This window comes from Watersipora subatra, chromosome 1, assembly GCF_963576615.1.
Source record: "Watersipora subatra chromosome 1, tzWatSuba1.1, whole genome shotgun sequence".
Taxonomy (NCBI): domain Eukaryota; kingdom Metazoa; phylum Bryozoa; class Gymnolaemata; order Cheilostomatida; family Watersiporidae; genus Watersipora; species Watersipora subatra.
This window is the reverse complement of record NC_088708.1, coordinates 41,865,488-41,892,501: the sequence shown is the minus strand read 5'-3', so window position 1 is coordinate 41,892,501 and position 27,014 is coordinate 41,865,488. Positions and strand designations below refer to the sequence as shown.

The 27,014-nt window shown below is 36.9% G+C and overlaps 2 protein-coding genes across 3 annotated transcripts in view; one reads left to right on the top strand and one right to left on the bottom strand.

Moving 5' to 3' along the window:
* Positions 1 to 234: 234 nt before the first annotated feature.
* The window catches only part of LOC137399240 (bax inhibitor 1-like), a 29,835-nt gene continuing 3,055 nt past the window's right edge, over positions 235 to 27,014 (bottom strand). The window contains exons 1-8 of one of the 2 annotated variants that reach the window (XM_068085261.1): positions 23,961 to 24,089; positions 18,051 to 18,113; positions 17,440 to 17,548; positions 17,219 to 17,342; positions 15,265 to 15,411; positions 12,928 to 13,007; positions 2,377 to 2,477; positions 235 to 652 (exon numbers count right to left, since the gene is read on the bottom strand). In XM_068085261.1, coding sequence (XP_067941362.1) covers positions 553 to 652; positions 2,377 to 2,477; positions 12,928 to 13,007; positions 15,265 to 15,411; positions 17,219 to 17,342; positions 17,440 to 17,548; positions 18,051 to 18,103 — 714 coding nt within the window. In that variant the 5' untranslated portion in view covers positions 18,104 to 18,113; positions 23,961 to 24,089 and the 3' untranslated portion in view covers positions 235 to 552. Of the gene's footprint in view, positions 653 to 2,376; positions 2,478 to 12,927; positions 13,008 to 15,264; positions 15,412 to 17,218; positions 17,343 to 17,439; positions 17,549 to 18,050; positions 18,114 to 23,960; positions 24,090 to 27,014 lie in introns of those variants that run through there. The other variant, XM_068085269.1, reaches the window with a different exon arrangement.
* Positions 19,696 to 22,603, top strand: LOC137387718 (piggyBac transposable element-derived protein 4-like). Its single transcript, XM_068074221.1, has 4 exons — positions 19,696 to 19,807; positions 20,246 to 20,555; positions 20,763 to 20,954; positions 21,469 to 22,603. Exons 1-4 carry the CDS (start codon positions 19,696 to 19,698, stop codon positions 22,601 to 22,603), a joined length of 1,749 nt encoding a protein of 582 aa, XP_067930322.1.

The following is a 27,014-nucleotide window of genomic DNA, read 5'->3' as shown; positions in this document are numbered from 1 at the left end:
CATTGCACATAATTCTGCGAATGAATTCGTTTGAAAAGTTACTTTTGATTCACTTATCTATCTTCGTATTGGTTATAGTGGGTCGTGTTGTTATGCTGCAGAAATGGCTTTTCGATTTGATATAACAAGAAGTTGTGTGCCAATTTCTCACCATACTAATTGAGGTGGAGGTACAAGTTTTTAGGACACTGGGAGAATTCAGAGAGCGACTTGCATCCAAAAGCTATCAGTATATGTGCTTGCTTAAATTTTTAGTAACCGGTACACTTTTGGAAATCAGGTGAACTCAAAAGCAGTAAGTAAATGAGAATACAATACAGTTCTATAGTTGAGCACGCATACACAAAACGTATTTCAATCACGTTTCAAAAAATTTCTGTTGATATCAGACATCTCTGTTGTGCTTAAAATATATGGAAACAAAGCGTGACACGAGTGTATTTGCAAACTATAGATACTATAAGCAAGTACTGAATGGAGTGTAATTTTAGAGTTAAATATACTGCGCTGTATCTATTGCAAAGAAAGGGCAATTTCTCTCAGCAGAGCTGGTTAGTTTCGTCTCTTCTTTTTGCCCTCTTCCTTCTGAGACAAGATGATGAGAATGTAACGGAAGATGTGGGCAAAGTCCAGGAACAAATCGATAGAATGCCTAAAAAGCATGAGAAATCATTCACCCTAACATATGACTCGACAACACATTAACAATTGTAATATTTATGGTATTTTATAACAAATGATCGCTATAAATCGAATCACAGAACCAAAAAACAAGAACACCCAAAATGATATTGATTTTTTTCATTCAGTTCTCGCCCGTGTGACACTCTATACAAACTTCAGTTGTTTTTGCTGGAATATGTCTACAGGTGGCCAGAGCTTTATAAGCCAGGACAGTATTAAATATTCAGCGGAAAAAATCATTTGACTTATCTTCACACGCTATTCTCACCTATCTATCACCTATCTATTTTATGGTCTCTAATAGAGACCATAAAACATACAACTACAGGGAGATTTGAAGTTGGCCATTAATTTAAAAAAAATTAAAATAGACATACACAGCCCTTGTATTCGCTATGTTTCCATGGTGCGCAGTACTGCGATGCAGCCCCCTCCGAAGTCGAGGGGGTTGTACGTTTCCATGCTGCGCAGTGGTTTTCAGCAAATTAGCCAGAGAAGAGATATTGTATAAATCGAATCGCCTGATGGAGAAATTGAATCGATCATGGATACCGAAAATCAGAAACGGTGTTTTTATGCTTCTGTCATCATTATACTTTTATTTACCATACACATTCACAAGGTTTTACAAACCTTGTTTTACAAAGTATTTTTTAAGTAATATATTATTTAAACATTAATTTAGGACTTGCCACCTATTTTTTGAAAAGTGCTGGCATCGATAACAAAGTCTAGAAAAGTAATCACCTCATCATCCTCGTGGGTGCAGACCATAATTAAATTTAGGTGAAAGAAGATCGGAAGAATAGAAAAAAAACAAGATTAGCGGGATAACATTTGTACTAGTCTATGGCCCTCGAAGAATCCGTCTCCGCGGCATAAGAGCTATGCGCAGCCACTGCGCAATTGCTGTTTCCTTGCTGCGAATTTGCACTGGCTTCGCACTGATCAGTGCGCAGTGATTTCAATGCGAAGACGCCGTTTCCACGATTCGGAGAGGGCGCAACTCCGAAGCACTGCGCATCATGGAAACATAGTGATTGATGAATCAGTTATAACCTACCATTACTCCTGAGGGTTGAAATAAATGAATTTAAGAGTTACCATCAGTTATAACCTACCATTACTCCTGAGGGTTGAAATAAATGAATTTAAGAGTTACCATCAGTTATAACCTACCATTACTCCTGAGGGTTGAAATAAATGAATTTAAGAGTTACCATCAGTTATAACCTACCATTACTCCTGAGAGTTGAAATAGCTGAATTTAAGTTACCAAATATTGCCTAGCAATAGCTGCGATATTAGATATTTGCAATTATTTATTTGTTTACAACAGCCGGGCAGTATAGCATCAAAACCACATGACATAATCGCACAGCACGTTTGAAATAATAAAATATTGTAAAATTTTGGGTGATCCATCACTTTACATCACCAATATCAACTGGCAATATCAACCACCACTTTATCGTCTATTGAAATAATAATTATTAGGTTTTGTAAATAGTTGTTTTTGAACAGGGACTTCATCATATACGGAATAGCATTTTCTAAGGTAAAGAATGTCAGGGTTGCATGGTGGCAGCTTTGCATATAAGATAAGTACTGGAGAACTGCAAAAAACTGAAAAGCTACCAAATCACAAAGGACAGAGTGATGATAACAACCAGAGACATATGAAAATCTTACCAGATGTAGTCGTCATCTCCTCTCAGCCTCTTTTCAATGATCATCTGCGTGTCGTAGAGCACAAATAGACAGAAGAGTACGAGGCCAATGTAAATCTGGGCCTGAAGAAAACATAAGCTCTTTTTGTGGAAACCTGTTTGAGAAGTATCAATGCATCATGGAATTGAGTAAGCTGCGCGATGAAATGGTATATTCATGTGCAGTGGCTTCTTTTTAGCAAGATAAACAAATGAGATAAGCGATCGCACTCAACACCTCGGCTAGCTTGTTAACAATTAATTACGAAATAAGAATTTTTTTATGTTTTATGGACGATATGTTATGTTTTATAAACTACAAGAATGTTGAAGAACAGTGAGGCGCCCATAGATGAAGCTCATCTAGTTGAAATAAGAAGCTATGCATTAAAGAGCCGATGTGTAGATTCAACAGTATCAGAAATCGACTACCTTGAAGCCATTCAAAAGATCTAGATACTAAATTCATTCAAATTGTTTTATCCCTACCTTCTCAACACAACTCTTTCAACCTTACCAACTCAACACGACTCTTTCATCCTTACCAACTCAACACAACTCTTTCAACCTTACCAACTCAACATAACTCTTTTATCCTTACCAACTCAACACAACTCTTTCACCCTTACCAACTCAACACAACTCTTTCAACCTTACCAACTCAACACAACACTTTCAACCTTACCAACTCAACATAACTCTTTCATCCTTACCAACTCAACATAACTCTTTCAACCTTACCAACTCAACACAACTCTTTCACCCTTACCAACTCAACATAACTCTTTCACCCTTACCAACTCAACACAACTCTTTCATCCTTACCAACTCAACATAACTCTTTCATCCTTACCAACTCAACACAACTCTTTCATCCTTACCAACTCAACACAACTCTTTCATCCTTACCAACTCAACACAACTCTTTCAACCTTACCAACTCAACACAACACTTTCATCCTTACCAACTCAACACAACTCTTTCATCCTTACCAACTCAACACAACTCTTTCAACCTTACCAACTCAACACAACACTTTCATCCTTACCAACTCAACACAACTCTTTCATCCTTACCAACTCAACACAACACTTTCACCCTTACCAACTCAACACAACTCTTTCATCCTTACCAACTCAACACAACTCTTTCATCCTTACCAACTCAACACAACTCTTTCACCCTTACCAACTCAACACAACTCTTTCATCCTTACCAACTCAACACAACTCTTTCATCCTTACCAACTCAACACAACTCTTTTATCCTTACCAACTCAACACAACTCTTTCACCCTTACCAACTCAACACAACACTTTCATCCTTACCAACTCAACACAACTCTTTCATCCTTACCAACTCAACACAACTCTTTTATCCTTACCAACTCAACACAACTCTTTCACCCTTACCAACTCAACACTTTCATCCTTACCAACTCAACACAACTCTTTCATCCTTACCAACTCAACACAACTCTTTTATCCTTACCAACTCAACACAACTTTTTCATCCTTACCAACTCAACACAACTCTTTCATCCTTACCAACTCAACACAACTCTTTCACCCTTACCAACTCAACACAACTCTTTCACCCTTACCAACTCAACATAACTCTTTCATCCTTACCAACTCAACACTTTTATCCTTACCAACTCAACACAACTCTTTCACCCTTACCAACTCAACACAACTCTTTCATCCTTACCAACTCAACACAACTCTTTCATCCTTACCAACTCAACACAACTCTTTTATCCTTACCAACTCAACACAACTCTTTCACCCTTACCAACTCAACACAACACTTTCATCCTTACCAACTCAACACAACTCTTTCATCCTTACCAACTCAACACAACTCTTTTATCCTTACCAACTCAACACAACTCTTTCATCCTTACCAACTCAACACAACTCTTTCATCCTTACCAACTCAACACAACTCTTTCACCCTTACCAACTCAACACAACTCTTTCACCCTTACCAACTCAACACAACTCTTTCACCCTTACCAACTCAACACAACTCTTTCACCCTTACCAACTCAACACAACTCTTTCATCCTTACCAACTCAACATAACTCTTTCATCCTTACCAACTCAACACAACACTTTCATCCTTACCAACTCAACACAACTCTTTTATCCTTACCAACTCAACACAACTCTTTCACCCTTACCAACTCAACACAACTCTTTCATCCTTACCAACTCAACACAACTCTTTTATCCTTACCAACTCAACACAACTCTTTCATCCTTACCAACTCAACACAACTCTTTCATCCTTACCAACTCAACACAACTCTTTCACCCTTACCAACTCAACACAACTCTTTCACCCTTACCAACTCAACACAACTCTTTCACCCTTACCAACTCAACACAACTCTTTCATCCTTACCAACTCAACATAACTCTTTCATCCTTACCAACTCAACACAACACTTTCATCCTTACCAACTCAACACAACTCTTTTATCCTTACCAACTCAACACAACTCTTTCACCTTACCAACTCAACTTCATCTTCACTCAACAACTCTTTCATCCTTACCAACTCAACACAACTCTTTCATCCTTACCAACTCAACACAACTCTTTCATCCTTACCAACTCAACACAACTCTTTCATCCTTACCAACTCAACACAACTCTTTATCCTTACCAACTCAACACAACTCTTTCACCCTTACCAACTCAACACAACTCTTTCATCCTTACCAACTCAACACAACTCTTTCACCTTACCAACTCAACACAACTCTTTCATCCTTACCAACTCAACACAACTCTTTCACCTTACCAACTCAACACAACTCTTTCATCCTTACCAACTCAACATAACTCTTTCATCCTTACCAACTCAACACAACTCTTTCATCCTTACCAACTCAACACAACTCTTTCATCCTTACCAACTCAACACAACTCTTTCATCCTTACCAACTCAACACAACTCTTTCATCCTTACCAACTCAACACAACTCTTTCATCCTTACCAACTCAACACAACTCTTTCATCCTTACCAACTCAACACAACTCTTTCATCCTTACCAACTCAACACAACTCTTTCATCCTTACCAACTCAACACAACTCTTTCATCCTTACCAACTCAACACAACTCTTTCATCCTTACCAACTCAACACAACTCTTTCATCCTTACCAACTCAACACAACTCTTTCATCCTTACCAACTCAACACAACTCTTTCATCCTTACCAACTCAACACAACTCTTTCATCCTTACCAACTCAACACAACTCTTTCATCCTTACCAACTCAACACAACTCTTTCACCCTTACCAACTCAACACAACTCTTTCATCCTTACCAACTCAACACAACTCTTTCATCCTTACCAACTCAACACAACTCTTTCATCCTTACCAACTCAACACAACTCTTTCATCCTTACCAACTCAACACAACTCTTTCACCCTTACCAACTCAACACAACTCTTTCATCCTTACCAACTCAACACAACTCTTTCATCCTTACCAACTCAACACAACTCTTTCATCCTTACCAACTCAACACAACTCTTTCACCCTTACCAACTCAACACAACTCTTTCATCCTTACCAACTCAACACAACTCTTTCATCCTTACCAACTCAACACAACTCTTTCATCCTTACCAACTCAACACAACTCTTTCATCCTTACCAACTCAACACAACTCTTTCATCCTTACCAACTCAACACAACTCTTTCATCCTTACCAACTCAACACAACTCTTTCATCCTTACCAACTCAACACAACTCTTTCAACCTTACCAACTCAACACAACTCTTTCACCCTTACCAACTCAACACAACTCTTTCATCCTTACCAACTCAACACAACTCTTTCATCCTTACCAACTCAACACAACTCTTTCATCCTTACCAACTCAACACAACTCTTTCATCCTTACCAACTCAACACAACTCTTTCATCCTTACCAACTCAACACAACTCTTTCATCCTTACCAACTCAACACAACTCTTTCATCCTTACCAACTCAACACAACTCTTTCATCCTTACCAACTCAACACAACTCTTTCATCCTTACCAACTCAACACAACTCTTTCATCCTTACCAACTCAACACAACTCTTTCATCCTTACCAACTCAACACAACTCTTTCATCCTTACCAACTCAACACTTCACCTACCACTCAACACTTTCATCCTTACCAACTCAACACAACTCTTTCATCCTTACCAACTCAACACAACTCTTTCATCCTTACCAACTCAACACAACTCTTTCATCCTTACCAACTCAACACAACTCTTTCATCCTTACCAACTCAACACAACTCTTTCATCCTTACCAACTCAACACAACTCTTTCATCCTTACCAACTCAACACAACTCTTTCATCCTTACCAACTCAACACAACTCTTTCATCCTTACCAACTCAACACTTTCATCCTTACCAACTCAACACAACTCTTTCATCCTTACCAACTCAACACAACTCTTTCATCCTTACCAACTCAACACAACTCTTTCATCCTTACCAACTCAACACAACTCTTTCATCCTTACCAACTCAACACAACTCTTTCATCCTTACCAACTCAACACAACTCTTTCATCCTTACCAACTCAACACAACTCTTTCATCCTTACCAACTCAACACAACTCTTTCATCCTTACCAACTCAACACAACTCTTTCATCCTTACCAACTCAACACAACTCTTTCATCCTTACCAACTCAACACAACTCTTTCATCCTTACCAACTCAACACAACTCTTTCATCCTTACCAACTCAACACAACTCTTTCATCCTTACCAACTCAACACAACTCTTTCACCCTTACCAACTCAACACAACTCTTTCATCCTTACCAACTCAACACAACTCTTTCATCCTTACCAACTCAACACAACTCTTTCATCCTTACCAACTCAACACAACTCTTTCATCCTTACCAACTCAACACAACTCTTTCATCCTTACCAACTCAACACAACTCTTTCATCCTTACCAACTCAACACAACTCTTTCATCCTTACCAACTCAACACAACTCTTTCATCCTTACCAACTCAACACAACTCTTTCACCCTTACCAACTCAACACAACTCTTTCATCCTTACCAACTCAACATAACTCTTTCACCCTTACCAACTCAACACAACTCTTTCACCCTTACCAACTCAACACAACTCTTTCATCCTTACCAACTCAACACAACTCTTTCATCCTTACCAACTCAACACAACTCTTTCATCCTTACCAACTCAACACAACTCTTTCACCCTTACCAACTCAACACAACTCTTTCATCCTTACCAACTCAACACAACTCTTTCATCCTTACCAACTCAACACAACTCTTTCATCCTTACCAACTCAACACAACTCTTTCATCCTTACCAACTCAACACTTTCATCCTTACCAACTCAACACAACTCTTTCAACCTTACCAACTCAACACAACTCTTTCACCCTTACCAACTCAACACAACTCTTTCACCCTTACCAACTCAACACAACTCTTTCATCCTTACCAACTCAACACAACTCTTTCATCCTTACCAACTCAACACAACTCTTTCATCCTTACCAACTCAACACAACTCTTTCATCCTTACCAACTCAACACAACTCTTTCACCCTTACCAACTCAACATAACTCTTTCATCCTTACCAACTCAACACAACTCTTTCACCTTTACCAACTCAACATAACTCTTTCACCCTTACCAACTCAACATAACTCTTTCAACCTTACCAACTCAACACAACTCTTTTATCCTTACCAACTCAACATAACTCTTTCATCCTTACCAACTCAACACAACTCTTTCAACCTTACCAACTCAACATAACTCTTTCACCCTTAACAACTCAACACAATTTACCCTTACCTCATTGTTAAGTCTTCAAGTGGCCGCTCATTGTTAAAGCACATAAATTACACAATTTTTTTATTGTATATTTCAATACATCAGAGTCTTGGCTTTCGAATGAGCTATTGTTTGCCATGGTGAGACAGACATTGGTTGGTGTTTATAGGATTTCCCCAGAGCTCTACCGCAGAAATGTTTACTGGCAGAGGCTCGGAAATTGTGACGTCACAATTTTCATATGCGGTGTTGTGTGCCCTTACCGCCTATTTTATTGCTTACCCCTTATACTTATTAACTACGATAATGACGCTAGTGTCAGGCGAAGATAGGACAACTCCAGAGAACCAATGAAGATGACAAAGGAATCAGTGTCATTATTTCTCCATTTGCAGATTATTTCTATGATAAATAACTCAGATTCCAAGCACCATACTATTGTTTTCCCCGATGATATTATGCACTAGCCCTCTCATTTTATTGTGATGTTGAGGGTCGCGACTGACACTAATTAGTTTCAAGCATTGCGTGATCTCAGTGCAAGTGCGATTGACATATAGTCTTAGGGCCACCCAACCGCAGGTCACAATTTAATCGATGTGATTTCATTACCTTTATCAACGACAGCACATTTATTGAAGCATAATTGACTAACCAAAACATGTGTTAGTATTGGTCAGGCGTTAGCACGATCCAGGGCTTGTTGATTATCTAGAATCCTAGTATATTATTAGCGCTCTCCAGGTTTAACAGCACCGATTGTCATTGAAACGCGCAGCCTCAATGGCAGCGAAAGGGGATCGACTACCTAAGGCTAAATAATAATTGTGACGTCACATTTTGAGAACCTGAACCAAGTGTTTTTTTGCAGGACATACTTTTGACACCGTTTTTCATAGTTCTATTATTCCTTGTGTATTGAATAAAGGCTCATTCGAAAGCCAAGACTCTGATGCATTGAAATATATAATAAAAAAATTATGTAATTTATGTGCTTTAAGATAGCTGAAGTCATTAAAAACACCTATTTTAATAGTTGTGAATAGAAGAACTTTGACCTGGTTGAAGACGAACTGGCATAAAATTTCAGTAGATTTTATTAAAAAGTACAGTAATACTTCAACTTACGAGTGCTCTAACGTACGAGAAACTTGAGATACGAGCCAGTAATACTTCAACTTACGAGTGCTCTAACGTACGAGAAACTTGAGATACGAGCCAGTAATACTTCAACTTACGAGTGCTCTAACGTACGAGAAACTTGAGATACGAGCCAGTAATACTTCAACTTACGAGTGCTCTAACGTACGAGAAACTTGAGATACGAGCCAGCTTTTAAACAAGTTTTAGCACTAACATACGAGCAATGTTTGAGATACGAGCACGTGAGCCAGTTGCGAAGTATGCCGGATGTGTTTTATGAGAACAGCATCACTGTATTTTTCAACTAATCAGGTTATACTTTTGTACCGTGTTTTTGTGCGCAATTTTCAGTGCAGAATTATGTGAATTAAAAGTACGGTGCGTAGACCGAAAGTTTGCCAGAAAAATGAAAGATAATGGAAAGAAAAAGTAAATGATAACAATTGATATTAAACAGAAAATTATTGTAAAATATGCGAAATGTGTATGCATGATTGAGCTAGCTCAGCAATATGACAGAAATACATCCACAATCATCAAACCGAAGGGTTATATTCAGGGCATTTAGTTTGCACAAGGACTAGCCATAGTTTCTAAATGACGCAGCGATCTTCACGACCGCTGATGGAGAGACTGCTCAGGCATTGGATAAAAGATAAACAATTGGCCGGTGACAGCGTAACTAAAATGATGTTTCAATAAAGGCGAAGAAAAGGCCGGTGTTTAAAAGGCGAAAAGGCCTATGTGAAAAGGCCGGTGATATCTATAAAAATTATAAAAATAGACTTTCGGACAAGTTGGCTAGTGGTCGTGAATTAACCCTTTGCGACGACACCAGTGTTCGTCCTAATCGCAACATGTTGAAAGGGCGACAAAGGCAAATGTCCTTAGATAGGTTTATCTTAAAACGGCCGGCTAGTCGTGAAAGCGAAACAAAGGAAAAAATTAGCTAACCAGCGAGAAACTTCCAACTATGAACGCCGAAGAAATTTTAATTACGTTAAGTTAAAAATGAAAGCTTGCTTTTAGGTTTGCTTTTAAGTTTGTTTTTTCAGACTTTGATAAAATCCAAATTTATCAAATTCAACTGTTGTAATGAAGGATAACACTTATATCTCCCTCTCTGGCAAATGCTAGCGTTAGCTGCTACTTTATGTATTTAATTTTACATTTTAATTAATCACATGTCCTTGCATTCTTTTTTATTTGTTGCTTTTTGAAAGCATGTGGTAAGTTAGGACAATAGCCAACATGTTTTTTTCTGTTATAATATCTTGTTTTGAGTGTTTTATTGGCATTTTTTAAAGTATAGAAACCAATCAATATACAGTGAAACATGGATAACTCGCCCTCGGATATAGCGAACACATGGTTAACTCGAATGGATTTGCTTGGTCCGTTCCCACGCAATGATAAATGGCTCTATATAACTCGAACTCAACACTGTTAGTTCGAACTGTTTATTGCCCAACGACTACCGAAACGGTTGCTATCGCTTTAGAAAATCACTTTATTCCAAGCCATAGAGGTAAACCTCAACTTTTCGTAATTCATAAGCGTCGTTATTACCACCATCGGCAAAATATTTTTGTCAACGACTTTTCTAAAGGTTTGGTGAAATTTGATTTATACCAAACATCCGCGTAGCGATCGCTCTTCGAAAGCGAGGTAATCTTTGCATAAACTTCAAGAAAAATCGGCAAAATTGATCGTGGGTAAAACGCTCAAAAGAAAAAGATGTCTTTTCTTTTGAGCATTTCAACAACAATCAAGTTTTGCCAATGTCAATCAATCTAAAAAACGTCCTGACAATAACATCACCTCAAACAACGAACCAATCTCAAGTGATAGAAAAATCTCTATACTTTTTGATAAAAACGTTTTAAACTTTACATTATAAGCATTTAATTTGAAACAAGCCATTTGTGCTTTTGCTTTATATTATAGTTTGTATATGTACTGATGTCTTTTCTTTTGAGCATTTCAACAACGATCAAGTTTTGCCAATGTCAATCTAAAAAACGTCCTGGCAATAACATCACCTCAAACAACAAACCAATCTCAAGTGATAGAAAAATCTCTATACTTTTTGATAAAAACGTTTTAAACTTTACATTAGAAGCATTTAATTTGAAACAAGCCATTTGTGCTTTTGATTTATATTATAGATTGTATATGTACATGTATCTACTAATAAATAAGTAAATACATGGACTTGTGACAGTGCTCTGATAACTTGAACGCTCTGATAATTCGAACACTTTTGCTCGGTCCCTTGAAGTTTGAGTTATCCGAGTTTCACTGTATATTTAATTGTTCTATATATAAATAAATTGCACCAACATGCGAGTAAATTGAGATACGAGCTCAGTCTCGAAACGCATTAAGCTCGTAAGTCGAAGTATGACTGTATTGGTGTTTTTCTATTGTTTGCAATTGGTTTTCATGTTAGAGAAGATTAAAATCGACAAAACTTAATCGTGGTTAAAACTTTCATATCAAGCGAAAGTGCGATTATGACATCTATAGTTGCACATAGACCGACCGACAGAATAGAGACACGTAACGCAGCAACTTGAACGCAATAACCGATATCAATTCTAACAACGATATCAACTAGTCACGTCATTTGGCACATATCTTTCTTCTGATTGTTTTAACCACGATCAATCATCACAAACAATCGCAAATGATAGAAAAATATTGATACTTTCTAATAAAATCTACTAAACTTTTATTCAAGTTTCACTTTAAATGGTATAAACTAGCTAAACTCAACAGGAAATTAGTTCGCAATTCAAAGTAAAGTAAATCTCCAGCAACCATCATCAGTTTGAAATAAGTCCAAAATTATTTAACCGATGGATTACAAACTTTATGATTGGCAACAACATGGTATAGCATGACAAGACATGATATAGCATGACAAGACATGGTATAGCATGACAAGACATGATATAGCATGACAAGACATGGTATAGCATGACAAGACATGGTATAGCATGACAAGACATGGTATAGCATGACAAGACATGGTATAGCATGACAAGACATGGTATAGCATGACAAGACATGGTATAGCATGACAAGACATGATATAGCATGACAAGACATGGTATAGCATGACAAGACATGGTATAGCATGACAAGACATGGTATAGCATGACAAGACATGGTATAGCATGACAAGACATGGTATAGCATGATAAGACATGGTATAGCATGATAAGACATGGTATAGCATGACAAGACATGGTATAGCATGACAAGACATGGTATAGCATGACAAGATAAAATATAACTTGTCAGTCTTGATCTCCGAATTGAACTAAAAGCATCCCTTCGTGTTGCATGCGCTTACAACCAATAATAAAATAACCAATCACGCTGGTTTGTACAGATATTAGCCACAGGTTCATGGTACATGACTGGCTAGTTTACGCACTTACACATATTTACTTAATTGTATGCTTAGTAAGTAATATGTATCAGCTTTTATCTCCTCAACTCTGCACTAACCTGGAAAAGAAGCTGGCTTCTGAAGAAGATGTTGAGAAAGGATGCAATCGTCATATACATCAGCACAGACATGAGGGTTCCTGGCAAAAATGACCAACTGTTTGATGTATGACAAATTGATGACTATTCCTATCTGATAACAGTAAGCTGATTAGTCTTCAAAAATTGCCTATTAAACTTCTATAGAGAAGCCGAGAAAATATGAAACAAGAGAGTGAATGTAATTCATCAGTACTATGGACTTCCACCATAAAAATCTTTCAAGAGAAAGACATTGAGCGGAGAGAAGGTGATGAAAAGAATATAAATAAACTATGGAGCTAAAATGAAAATCCTGAACCAATTCTGCTCCATCATCGTGCTACAGCACGAGTAGGGTTCACCACACAGCTGAAACGCTGCAAAAAAACACATAGACCAGCGAACAGCAATCCAAGCAAGTTAGTTCATCACGAGTGATCTTTTAATTTGAGCAAGCCGAAGAGAAATGCTCTGTACTTCAAGCTGTCTTTCAACTTTATCCATCAAACTACAGCAGGCCTTACCACCCTCCTCCTACACTTACAGTAGACCTTAACACCGTCCTCATACACTTACAGTAGACCTTAACACCGTACTCCTACACTTACAGTAGACCTTAACACCCTCCTCCTACACTTACAGTAGGCCTTAACACCGTCCTCCTACACTGGCAGTAGACCTTAACACCCTCCTCCTACACTTACAGCAGACTTTAACACCGTCCTCCTACACTTACAGTAGACCTTAAAACCCTCCTCCTACACTTACAGCAGTCTTATAGCGGTTATGTTTATGGCTGGTTTAGTAAGTTTCAGACTTAACATTGTAACTAAAAGATGAAAAAAGTAATAGGTCAAACAGGCTAACAGTGAATCGATATTAAAGAATAGAGAAAGCATAATATTATTATGCTTTATTATTTATCTTGAGGTGTGGAATGGTGTTTTAAAAAAAGAATCAAGGAGATTGACCAACCAGAAGCTGAGATATAGCCAGCCAAACATAGGTCTACCAAAAAACATAAGTGTTTTGGTAATCCTCATATTAGCATAAAAATATGACGTATGAAATCGACTTGTGTGCCATTGGTCAATCAAGCCAACTAATGCGCGCTCCTATAACAATCACGACGGTTTAATTGGTTTAATCGTAGAAAGAATAGACTAATCAAATTGGGCCTAACAATCATTGCTCCAAAAATTCCGAACCAGTCCCTCTGACGTGTAGATTAGTTTTAGCATGAAATAATTACACGCATCTATGATCAGTTCAGTAAGTAATATATTAAATGATAAGATATGAACTTCAGCATAAGTATCTGCATAGTATTTTCTTCAATCAATCATCAATCGCGATTATCATTTGGAATTTTCTACAAATTATATTAATTACATCGTTAATTCTATACAAAGGTATATTATTATTTTGTATAATATGCATTATGATTATATTAATTAATCATAAAAAACAATTATAGATAACATAGACAGAAGAATCAAATCAAAAGTTGTTTTCTTTTCTTACGACAAGAGCAGCACGGTCAAGTTATTCTTTTCAAAAATATGGCTGTAGTGAACTTACAGTTTAATTAACAGTGACAATAATCCTAAAAATCAACTAAATGCTGCAGTAGGTACAAAGATGAAGAAGGAACAAAGATTTACACCCGCGTGTCTTATTCGACTGGTAAACAAACTGCGAATAGCGGATATTGTAAATTATAGACCGGCATAGGCTATACACGCGCCGTTTGTTCAACAGACGATCTTCGGTGCATATAGAGTTGAAGTTTGAGGCACAATAATCAAAATATCCTCTTCTGTTTTGACAAATCATGGCAGGGGGTTGTGGGCAGTTGCCTTAACCACACAATGTTTGCTTGATTTTTTTGAGAAACCAAAGCTTGTCTGTAAATTATTTACTACCGCGAGAAGCGTTTCGCATCTCACAGCCTAAAACAATCAGTATACGCAATGGAGGTAAGGGTGCGCAACTCCGGCACATATCCAATAAGTCGATTTTATACGTCACAACTTTTGGGGTTTTCGAGGGGTTTTTCCTCCGATTCGTTTTTAGGTAGACCTATGTTTGGCTGGCTATATCTCAGCTTCTGGTTGGTCAATCTCCTTGATTCTTTTTTTAAAACACCAGTCAACACCTCAAGATAAATAATAAAGCATAATAATATTATGCTTTCTCTATTCTTTAACAGAGTGCTTGAGCATTAAACAACATCAGTGACTAAACAACGGTATTAGCAGTAGAGCGTATCCTTGATAAAATCAACCATGACATAATTTATGTTTGCACAATTACCTCCGAGATAGAGCCACTTTCTATCACTGCTGTAAAGAGCTGTGAGAGAGAAGCAACCAAAGATGATGGAAGCTCCTAGGAAAGCTGTCATGATAATGCTAGGATCAAGATAGGCGGCATACCGGATAAGGGGCCCAAATGAAACACCTACAATAAGTACGGTCTACACATATGTATAGAGAAACAACGGAGGCGACCCGTCCAAGTGGCAATATTCAATGTTTGACTATGTAACAACGCGCGATGCTACGACATATGGTTGCATGCTGGAGAGTTAGTAATCATTATTTTAGAATATTTTCTTAAACTGTTACAGTTTATTTTGTCACAAAATAAATAGTTCTACAAATTGCGGGCAAAGATATACATAGTTCATGGCATTTACTGTTTTTCTTAAAATACAAGGTTAGTAAAAATATACACGCGAACCTCAACAAACATAGACAGCTTAAGCTTCGTGTAAACATTCAAATAAACAGAAGTAAGACTCAATTTGGTATTGTGTTAAACTAAAAGATAAAAACCGATGTTCGCCTACTGAGAAATAATATCCTACTAATTGAAGCAAATCCAAATGTTAAATCGTTAATAGTTCGTCAGTAGACATTTTCATAGCCATCTATCTGAGAACTGAGGGTATAAGGTGCGCAACGACTGAACTCACTAACAACATTTAACAAATCTTATAATTGAGATTAAGTTGCAATTTTTGACTTACGATGACTCTGACGGATAGAATTGTGAGCATTATAAAAATAAGCAATGCAACCAATTCTTGTGTACTTATGATATTCAGAAAAGAAATTACATTCAGACAAGAAACAGACTTTAGCCATTATCATTAATATTGAAAAGAATATAACCAAAGACATTACAATCTTTAAAAGAATATAACCAAAGACATTACAATCTTTAAAAGAATATAACCAAATACATTACAATCTTTAAAGGAATATAACCAAAGACATTACAATCTTTAAAGGAATATAACCAAAGACATTACAATCTTGAAAAGTCAAATTTATAAACAGTTTACATTTTCTTTAAAGCTCTATCACTACACATCTTATACAAACACATTTTATTTACATATACAATATGGATATTTAAAAAAAATACAATGCTAGAAAGTGCACTGATTCATTGACTATCTTCTGAGGCCTTGTGTAAATTTTCTTTTAATCCATCTTATATGCAATTGAGAAAAGCTATGAAAACAAGTCTGTGGCATGCGATGGGTTTCCAATACATATGGTCTATACATATATTTATAATACATGCAGATGAAAAACAAGAACATACACAAGCATGATACATCAATAATAAAAACAATATATACAGTGGACATCCTATAGCAAAATAGGCGATGTTTATCAATAACTAATTGTGTCTGTCACATTTCTCACAGTAGCACCTGAACGTATAGACCAGGGGTTCTCAACCAGGACGGGATTCCCCCTAGGGGGAATTTTGAATATACAAGGGGAAACAGAGCGGTGTCTTATTTGTTAAATTTTTAATTTACGTCCTGCAGTGCCGCATGAGTTTAGGTTTCATCATTTAACATTTTGGTTCTATTTACAACACTAGTTGATAATAATGAGCTACTAGTCAGAACCCAGATATATGTGAACACATTCATCCTGATTTTGATTGGATAGTAAGTTAACCTAGTCATAAACTAATTCACCGTCATGCCGGAGGTCATGTATTGTGTGTTGTATGGGTGCTGTATAAAAATTAATACTATGTTGTTATATGTTTAGATATGTACAATAAAATGGGATTATAACTTGTATCGGTCGCTTTTAGTCATGTGAGTTGAAAAGGCGTGAGGAATCAATTTTATGAAAAGGCATGAGGGGAGAATTGAATGAAAAAGGTTGTGAACCCCGGGTATAAACCATCGTGAAATATTAGTGCAACTACTGCTACTAAATATAGACTGGAATACCTGTGAGAAAACCGATTCCAGTGAGCATTGCAATCCTTTTGCCGACTGTCTTTGATTCATGAGGAGTTGCCCTTAACCAAACACACAAACCAACAGATATAAGGCCTGTTAGAAATCCCACCTCCTACAAGAAAAATAAAAACATTAGACAAGGCAACTAAACTGAATTGTGATGGTTCTCAAATAAGCGAACTCGTGTCGAGAGAAGAAGAGATGCTAACCTGCATGACGCCAAAGAAGACATTGAGATAGGCACCAGCAGTGGCACCTAGAAGGGCTATGAAGAGACAGCTGTAGACATTCTTCAAATGGGTTCGCACTCTTGGCTCCCTGCCAAAGGAATTATTGTCACCAGGTTTGCATAGGAGGCATGGCATAGTTTAATATGGTACACTTGGTAATACTGTATATACAAGACAACCATGCATCGGCATGGTTGTCTCGCCAAGAAGCATTGCATCACTTTTAGCAATTCATGATTGTTAAGCAGGCAGGCATGAAGTAGGATAATCTGATAAGCCAGCAAATGAGAGTTTACGAAAATGATGAAATCTATCTAGTGTACATACATAGCCGAGCTAAAATGTGCTCACTCAATGCTTCTCAATGGTCTTTAAAAAGACAATTTGCAAATTACTTTGAAACATTTGATATTGTCTTAAAATAAGATCAAGGGCAAACGCGTTTATCTAATGCAAAGTACAACAAGAATCAAAATATAGCAGCACAATAAAGCAAGATACAAAGACAAATTTAAACAAGACACAAAAAGCTGCCACCAATAGAGACATGACCGGTTGATAAGTATCCTCTCAAAACATGATTGACTCACAAGTGGTCAAACTTGCCCAATGCCTCGAAACGATCAAATCCCACACTCGCCATCTTCAGGTTTCTGCAAATAATGTACAAATATATCAAAATCAGCAATAATCTAAGAGCAAACAATGTGCATATGACTTATTCTGATTTAGCGTAGACTTATGAATAGTATTATCTTTACACACGGAAAATGTTTGGGTCGTTTGTAAAAAAATAGTCATAAGTTTTGTCGATTTGGATTATACTGTATGTTGTTTGAATTTCGTCATTTGTACTTTTCCTATAGTAATCAAAAGGAATCAATCAATTTTCTGGCTCCATATACTATTTTTCAATACTAATTGCATTTGTTAATCCATCAACTGCATTTGTCAGTTTATCAAGCATCTGCATTAGTAGTCTAATTCAATTTCACAGAATATGCTGTATTACAATGTGACCGGAAATGGTTATGGTGAGAACTGTTACATGTCTCTCATAAAAAGCCAAAGCTCACTTCATTTGGGATCACTAAGTGATGAAACAAAAAAGTAAATATAAGAGTTTATACTTTTATCGTCAATACAATATTTGGGTCATCTACATGTAACTCACATATAAAGTTTATTACAAATTGATGTATAACCACTATTTTCTTGTAAGTTTGACAGCTGGGACGACCTCATAACCGCCTTCTGTTTTTGCAGAAGTGCAATTATCGGCTGCATTCTTGGTTACTCCAAGAACCATTGTCAGATCTAGCATTACTACTGCTTATAGCAAAGTAGCTAATATAAACTGAGTCCTGAGGTATGCTTTCACTTCGAAACAATTTGCAAAATCCAATGCGTCTGAAACTCAAAGCTGAAGGGTAGCCATGTGAGAGGTAAATAAAACGAGCTTCTTCACTGCTACCCTGAGATATTCAACAAATTGTCTGTAACTCTAGGCTTGGCTACTGTCCACCATGGCTCTCAGCTCTAAATTGAGCTTCAATTCCTAGTTGTGAGACAGGGAAAAGACGCGTCAATGTGCCACTATAGCCGAGGTCTCGAAGTTATTCAATAAGACTGCCCACTAAGCCAGCAATACAGCCTTGGCTCAACATCATACGACCCAAACCTAATTTGATTGTGACACGGCTTTTAGCGAACTGGCAAACCAAACTTAATTTATTATTTAAACCAAATAAAACAAATAATAACCATGATGCAGCCCCTTCATGTTCGCAAATGCGGTGTAATATCATTATACAGATAGCAAAAAACGGTTTATAGTCCGAACCTCGACGAGTTTGTATATCGACAACAGTTGGTCCAATCTCGACAGCGGTTTTACTATTTTATCATTTACTATTTTCATAGTAGATGAGCGATTTTTATGTAAAAGATTTATTTACGCAAAAAATATCTTGTGATCCATTTAACCCAAGTTCTGACCAAGCCGATCTAATCGGCTTTTCAGCCTGATTCTATTTTGACCGGGCCGATCAAATCGGCTGTTACAATATTGCTCTATAATTTTTCTGATTAGCTCATTATTATTTCACCCAATAATATTGAAGGAAACAAAACGTAAATACGTTTTCAACTGTAGTCGTTGTGATAATTTCCGTTTTATTCGTTTTGCACTTGAAAAATATTTTCTTGACAACGATCGTTACTGCTACTCGGAATATGGATGAGGAAGACGTTTTAGGCCATTTAGATTCTGATGGCAGTGATTTTGAAGCCGATCAGAGTGATGATGCTTACTCAGAAAGCTCTGCTGAATCAGACGATCAAGAATGTAAGTTAAATAGTTAAGCTTTTTATTTGTTTGTGTTCGTATTTCATTAGCGTGTTAGTCGCTGTCACATTCGAAATTAGATATCAAACTGAAGTTTCAACCTGTAGTCAGTCACACGAAAGTTGATATAGAGTTGATATTTCTGAGCAGAACATTTTTTTGTTACTGTGATAGGGTTAGATTAAATCACGTTGATGTGTCAGCCTGTAAAAATAAATTTATTGTTTTATTATATTTATATTATTTTTTTATATTTATACATGTCTTTGTCACAACTAGTAATAATAGTGCTTGTATCCAGTATGGATGAATGAACAAATATTGAAGCAGTTGGTATATAGCCTCAATATTGTATTGTTCTCGTGATTGTTTTATCAACAAATTCATAGTCTACTGGTTGTTTCAATCAATGTTGAAATGCTGTTCTTCTTTTTTCAGCTGTATCTCCGGTTGTTGGTGCTCTACAAAGTGCCAGGGAAGGAGCTCGAGGCCAGAGATCCGGCAGAGGGAGAAGAGCTGTACGTTGCCGGCGGGCAGCTGTACAATCTGACCCTGATGCTGACTGGAGTGAAGTTATTGCTGACGTGGTTGAGGGTGAGGGCTATGAGCTTGCTGATGGTGTGCCAGATTTTACAGTGCGGCAGCCTGGTTTTTCAAACATACCTGATGATCGTGTTACCCCTCTCCAGTTCTTCGAACTATTTATCACAACCCCGTTGATTTCAACAATGGTTAGAGAGACGAACAGGTACTGAACTATAATAAAATTGTTACAAATTTTATGCATCTTCAATTACAAAATTTTTAGTCAATTTATTGATAATGACATGAATAGCATAAGTTTTTGGAGTTGTGATTCAGTAAATTTCACTTCTGGCTCAATCATGACATGAATCGAATTTACCTTTTTTTTTTAGTTAGCATATACTTGAGCTACATATTTTTTATCCTGTAGGTATGCAGCAGAGTATATAGCTTCACTAGGCTCACTGAAACCTGATTCTCGGTTTCGTCGCTGGAAAGACTGCACTGCTGAGGAGATGAGAAGATACATTGCTCTCAGAATAAACATGGGAATAGTGAAAAAGAAAAACACCTATGACTACTGGAGAAAAAAGTTCCCTAACATGGACACACCATTCTTTCGGTATGCAACCTAACATCAAATTTACATTTGTACTTTAGTTACGCTATGAAATTATGCAGATATTTATAAAAGTAGCTATTTATAACACATGTCATGAATTGAATGTGACTAGGAGACTACAGGTAGTTGTGGTATTTACATGTATACTTGCACAGTGCTGTTCTTTTTAAATACATGATCAATTTTGTGTAAAAGCTGAGTGAAACTTGACACAAAATTGCAAAAAGTAAACCTGTAAAATTTAGAAAAACAGTGTGCTATCTGAATTGATATTAGACACATGGAGAGTTTTCAATAAAAATAAAATCATTATTGGTGTAGGTTAGAAAATTGCTTAGGTGCTCGTGTGAACATGGATTTAGTCCTTTTAGCATGTGCATGTAATATTTCAAATTTTGAACGTCAACCTTGCACGCAGTTTACTGTCAACTTTGAACTAGAATTTCAAGTTTTATCTATAGCTGCATGCAAACATACGCATCATGGTCCTGTATGCTTATGGTATGTCTTGCAGGGATACGATGAGCTATGGCCGGTTTGTCCTAATTCATAGATTCTTTCATCTATGCAACAACGAACGACAACCTCGGCGAGGAGAGCAAGGCTTCGATCCCTGGTACAAGGTGCGAAATCTACTCGACCCACTAAATCGCTGCTTCAAGCAATATTTCCGTCCCTATCAGCTTGTTTCTATTGATGAGAGTATGGTGGGCATGCGCAACAGAAACATTTATATCCAGTATTTGCCAAACAAGCGCCACTCAAGATTCGGCATAAAGAAATTCCAGCTGTGCGATAGTAAGACAGGCTATGTGATGCACGTAGAGCTTTATTCCGGCCGGGACTTTGACATTCGATCTGAAGAGGGGCAAGCAATCACAGTTGTCAAACACCTAATGTCTAGTTGTAACATGTATAATAAAGGCTATCATCTGGTGACCGATAATTATTACACAAAGCCTTCACTCGCAGAAGATCTGTTTGCCCAAGGTACTATGCTTACTGGCACTGTTCGACTAAACTCTCGAGGCTACCCAAAATCATTAGGTAATGCCTGCCTACAAGTCCAAGACTCAAAGTATATGAAGAGTAACTCAGGCATTATCTTAGCTTGTGCTTATCGTGATAAGCCATCCCAGCGCAAGCCTGTGTTGCTGCTTTCTACTGGCACAAAACCCGTCACCCATCGTACTTCTCGCAGGGCTCGTGAGCAGAGCAAACCTGCCATGGTTTTGCTTTACAATAAAGGTATGGGTGGGGTAGACCTGAGTGATAAGAAGGTTTATCATATAGCAGCTGAGCGTGCAACACACAGATATTGGGTGAAGGTTGCCTGGAACTTAATAGATATAACGCTTCGTAACTGCCATGAACTTTTTAAGCTAAAAAATCCTGACACTAAGATGGACATCACCGACTTTGTGTCCAAAATAGTCATGCAGTTAGTGGGCCCAATAGTTGATAATGAGGAAGAACAGGCAACTGCTGATGGCCATCAACTAACTCAGGTTCCTGGAAAACGAGAACGTGATTGCGTTGTGTGTTCTGACCGGTCTGCCAAAATTCGCAAGCGTTCCCGGACCTGGTGTGCAGCATGCAAAATGGGCTGCCATTTAGGCTGCTATGAGAACTTCAATCATAAGCTCTAATTACTTTAATTATTATTAATTATATTAATATTGTATTAATTAATAGTAATATCAATTTACTGTAATTCTCTGTTTGCGTTCATCTAGTTCAGTCTGTATACTCAAATATTACTACCTAGTTTATTTTCTCTCCTTATTTTTACCTTCATCGGTTTAGAATAAAATTGCAATAAAATGAAAAATAATGAAGATCATCCTTAGAAATTTTGTGCAGATGTTCTTCACACTTAGTCTCACATGATTCTGCAAAAGGACTTGCAACAGAATGGCACTGCCTTTGCCTACAACTCCTGAAACACATGACAAATTTTACGAGATTGTCTCCCCATGATGTATGGTCAAAGATAATATATCTAATGAGCATTTACAACCCAGATTGTGGTCTAGTTGGATTCTTCACTTTGTTAGCTTTCGGAAAATGTATTCATTGTCCAAGTTAAGTTGACAACTTTTAGAATTATTGGGATTACCCACATGCCTTAATTATCGGTGAAATAGACGGTCATTTGAGAAATTTTTATGGTCGGTACTTGGGTTAATGCAGTACTCCCCCGCTTATGTATGCCTATAAATATTTTGCCCAATCTAAACACCGAACGAATGCTAAAATAAGTAACAATAATAAATATGGTTTACTGTTATGCTAGCAGTATGCTTTATTTGAAATGAAATTTTTTGAAGTGAAGGCAGAACTGCAAAAGGCATTTATTATTTGTTGAAGATTAGTGCGGGAGAGCACCAGAATAAAGGATGAAATTAATGTAAAACTGCACCAGCCTTTTTCGATATTCAGACCAACCTTTGCCTAGATTCGAACCAACCTCTGTCGAGATTCAGACTTGTCTAGACTCGGACTTGTCGATGTTGGGACCGTTTCCCCAAAAAACTGCATCTTGCTTACAAAGATTATGTCATTCAACACAAAAGAAAAAAATGAAATCTGAACAACATTACAAAATACAGACGCCGCTATTTATCACATTTTTCTGTTTAATATACATATTTTATGCTAGCTTTGTTGTATGAAGCTCTTATACGTGTCAGTACTTCTAGATATATCGAGAATCGTCCAGGAACACCTTTGCGACATCCATAGTTATGCTAAGGCCGTCTTACCTAACACAGCTTATTAATGAAAACCATAGATCGACTAACCTGAAAGCATTTTTACTTCATAATCACGTATTTACAAAAAATATCATACAAAAAAAACATTACAAAAAATATCATCATCGTCTACAGTTTTTGCATTGCTGTTGTTGTATTGTGTCTACTATTGGTGGCTCAACGCCAGTAATGAAACCAATCTGGTAAATAGCATAAAGAATAGCGCAGACTTAAACAACTTCACACCTACCGAATAACAAAACTTTTAAATTACGTTAGTACGAGTTAAACTTTCAAAAGTCGCAATGGTAGCTGACGGAAAATGAACTGTATACAGCTCCTAGAGCTGACGTGCACTTTGAGATCGATATAACGCGAGATAAGCCTGCTGTGCCTGACATATTTGTAGTCATAAAGGTAATACGTATTTTATGTACAAGCGGCGGCGTGAGAAAGGCTAGCGCAACGAATAATTACTTCTATGAAAGTTTTGCCATGTGATTACGCTCTAAACTACCGAATTTCATTACCATTTCGTCATGTTAAGCAGTAGAGGCCATATTGATTTGGGTAGCAACGATATAAAGATCATAAACAATCCACCTGCTACCGTACTGTACGTACTTTTTATGGAGTTGTAGCAGCTTTATTAAAAAATAAACAAATTAACATCACTGCCCAAACGAATGAACTGATTTGCAAGTTCTATAAAACAAATGCTATGACTATACTAATTACGGCTTCATTTACAGTTGCAGTAATTTGTCTACTCAATGCAACACTCTTCTGATACCAAATAACTGTAATGTGAATTTTGTTGCAAGTCAACCTTTAACATGCATACGTGTTCAGATGGGTGGTCATAGTAGCAGCCTCACTTTTACTTAGTTTTATAGCGAATTAAAAAGCATTTTTGAAAACAGTGAAGTCAAATAATGGTTTGATTACTTTTCAGTAAAGTAGCTCTATGAGCTGTAAAGTCAGTTGAATCAAGAAATGATCTTATAATAGCCCAACTATGTGTTCACTATTGTAGCATTATTATATTGCGTATTTCGCTATAATATCTGTGACCGATTAGAAGGTCGTGACATGTATATATTGAGTCTACGCAGCAGATTGAGGACTATGTTTTTGTATACATGATAGGCCGCCCCATTCGCTCGGATGATTAAGCAACGCACAACAGATTGCCTATTGCCTATCAAGCATCAATCCCTAAATGTATTAAACAGCATAACTGACTAAGTTTGATGTTGAACAACACTTATTCACAGATTATTAGAAGCTACGCTTTCGACAGGACATGAGTAGACAACTTCCATTTCTATTAACAGTAGCACAATTTAGATGGCGTTTTCATTACAGGAGCTAGCTGATCAAAAAGATAGCGCTTAACTGCTTAAAGATTTACTTCAAATGTTGGTGGATAGTTCAACAGAATAGTCATAGATAAAAAAAGAAGAAGCAAACTATTCTGAGTGTCTTATTACAGAAAAAGATGGAAAGTTATGTGAAGTTGTATTTCACTTATGGGTGTTTTTCAAACTTAAATTAAATTAATATTAAAGGTTGACTTGCAACAAAATTCACATTACAGTTATTTGATACCAAAAGATTCACCATGTCTTACTCTGCTGTGTTGCAGGTGCAAAATATGTGGAAAGGTGATTACAAGCTCTTAAAAGCTCAAAAACGAAAAGCTGCCATAGATTGGAATCTTTTTATTTCTCTGACGTATTCATTACAGTTTGGTTATCGTCTTGTCATGTGATGTTTTCACGTGAAATGAAAGGCCAATAAAAAGCTCAATATAAAACTTATCGTAGCACTAGTTTATGACAAACACTTCGAGTTTTACCAAATACCCCGTATCAAATATAGATGCTCGCTACTTTACAGTTTTGTTTCGGCATCATCTAATCGTCAAGTCGTAATCTGATCATGTGACCCAATACTTCAAAAATAATTTTTGCAGCACTTTTTGATTATCACACGTCACCAACAAGTTCGTCATGATTATCAGACAATGACATGTACTCCTTCGAGCTAAGATTAAAAAGTTTAACGATTTTATACGGTAAATTATAAGATATCAGTGCTAAAAGTGACAGCATTACAATGACGATAAAATAGACACGTAAGAACAATAAACATAGTTTTATTGAATGCATAAAGTATGATTGTGAAAATAGTTCGACGAATGAGGTTGCATGAAAGTGTAAACAGAAACTATCCTGTAACAACTACGTCCCATTTGAGCCGTTTTGGAAAGCGAATCCAAACTACGGCGGTCTCGTGTGGCTGCGATTAAATGTTCGTTTTTTGCTTTTAAGAGCTTGTAATCACATTCCCATATATTTTGCACCTACAACACAACAAAGTAAGACATGGTGAATCTTTTCATATCAAATAACTGTAATGTGAATTTTGTTGCAAGTCCGCCTTTAAAGAAATACCATATGCAGATCATTTCACTGTTAAGTTGTCGATCACTGAGGTTATTTAGTATATTCTAAACTTGTACTTTTCTGAGCGTTGGGTACGTCTGCTAACCTTTGATTTGCCTAGCTCCTTATTTTAGCCTAGACCTACACCTAGGCTTTATCCAACAATTCCTTACTTTTTGTAGGCGATTGATGAAGATACTGATGTAAACAGGCTGCATAACTGTTTATGGATTAGTTGATTTATTAACTTCTAGATTTATGTCCTATTCAAAATAACTATATGCGGTTAGACTATGTGAACCGTTAAGATGGAGCCAGTAAAAATAAGGACAGAGATGGGAGGAAAACTGACCAGTTTTAGATTTTCTGTGTTCAAGTACTTCAGGATCTCAGAAATATGCTAGCAAAACTGGCGAGGTAAAACCAGGTTAGGAGCAAATAACTGATTAGCGAATTAGCAAACCCAGAAACCTCTGTCATATATTTTCATCACTTTTGTAGTACTGAAACCGTTGCCATTTAGCACTTTTGTAATAAGTTCAAATTCATTGCTTGTTTTTATATAAACTATAATTGCCCTATGTTCCTCTTGATTACCATCAAACTATGAAGCTGACTCGCCCAAAAAATAGTCAAAGAATAGCTTGGCATGATAAGACTTTCCTAGAGTCTCGTCAGTCTCATCAGTGTTCTGGCTGTTCGTCATCATACCTTTTACATCACACCAAGGACCTAATTTTGTTGTTTGTTGTGCTGAGTGTTTGCTGTCTGCTTTTTTCCTTTGATGACCTATTAATTTTTAGCACTCGCTGCTCATACCTTGAATTGGGTGTTTGCGCAACTAAAGCTTGGGA

What these genes read in the sequence shown, in the direction of transcription:
- LOC137387718 (XM_068074221.1), top strand. Translation starts at nt 19,696, where the DNA reads ATGGATGAGGAAGACGTTTTAGGCCATTTAGATTCTGATGGCAGTGAT. An exon ending in TGAATCAGACGATCAAGAAT is followed by an intron (nt 19,808 to 20,245) that starts GTAAGTTAAATA and finishes TTCTTTTTTCAG; the next exon opens with CTGTATCTCCGGTTGTTGGT. An exon ending in ATGGTTAGAGAGACGAACAG is followed by an intron (nt 20,556 to 20,762) that starts GTACTGAACTAT and finishes TTTATCCTGTAG; the next exon opens with GTATGCAGCAGAGTATATAG.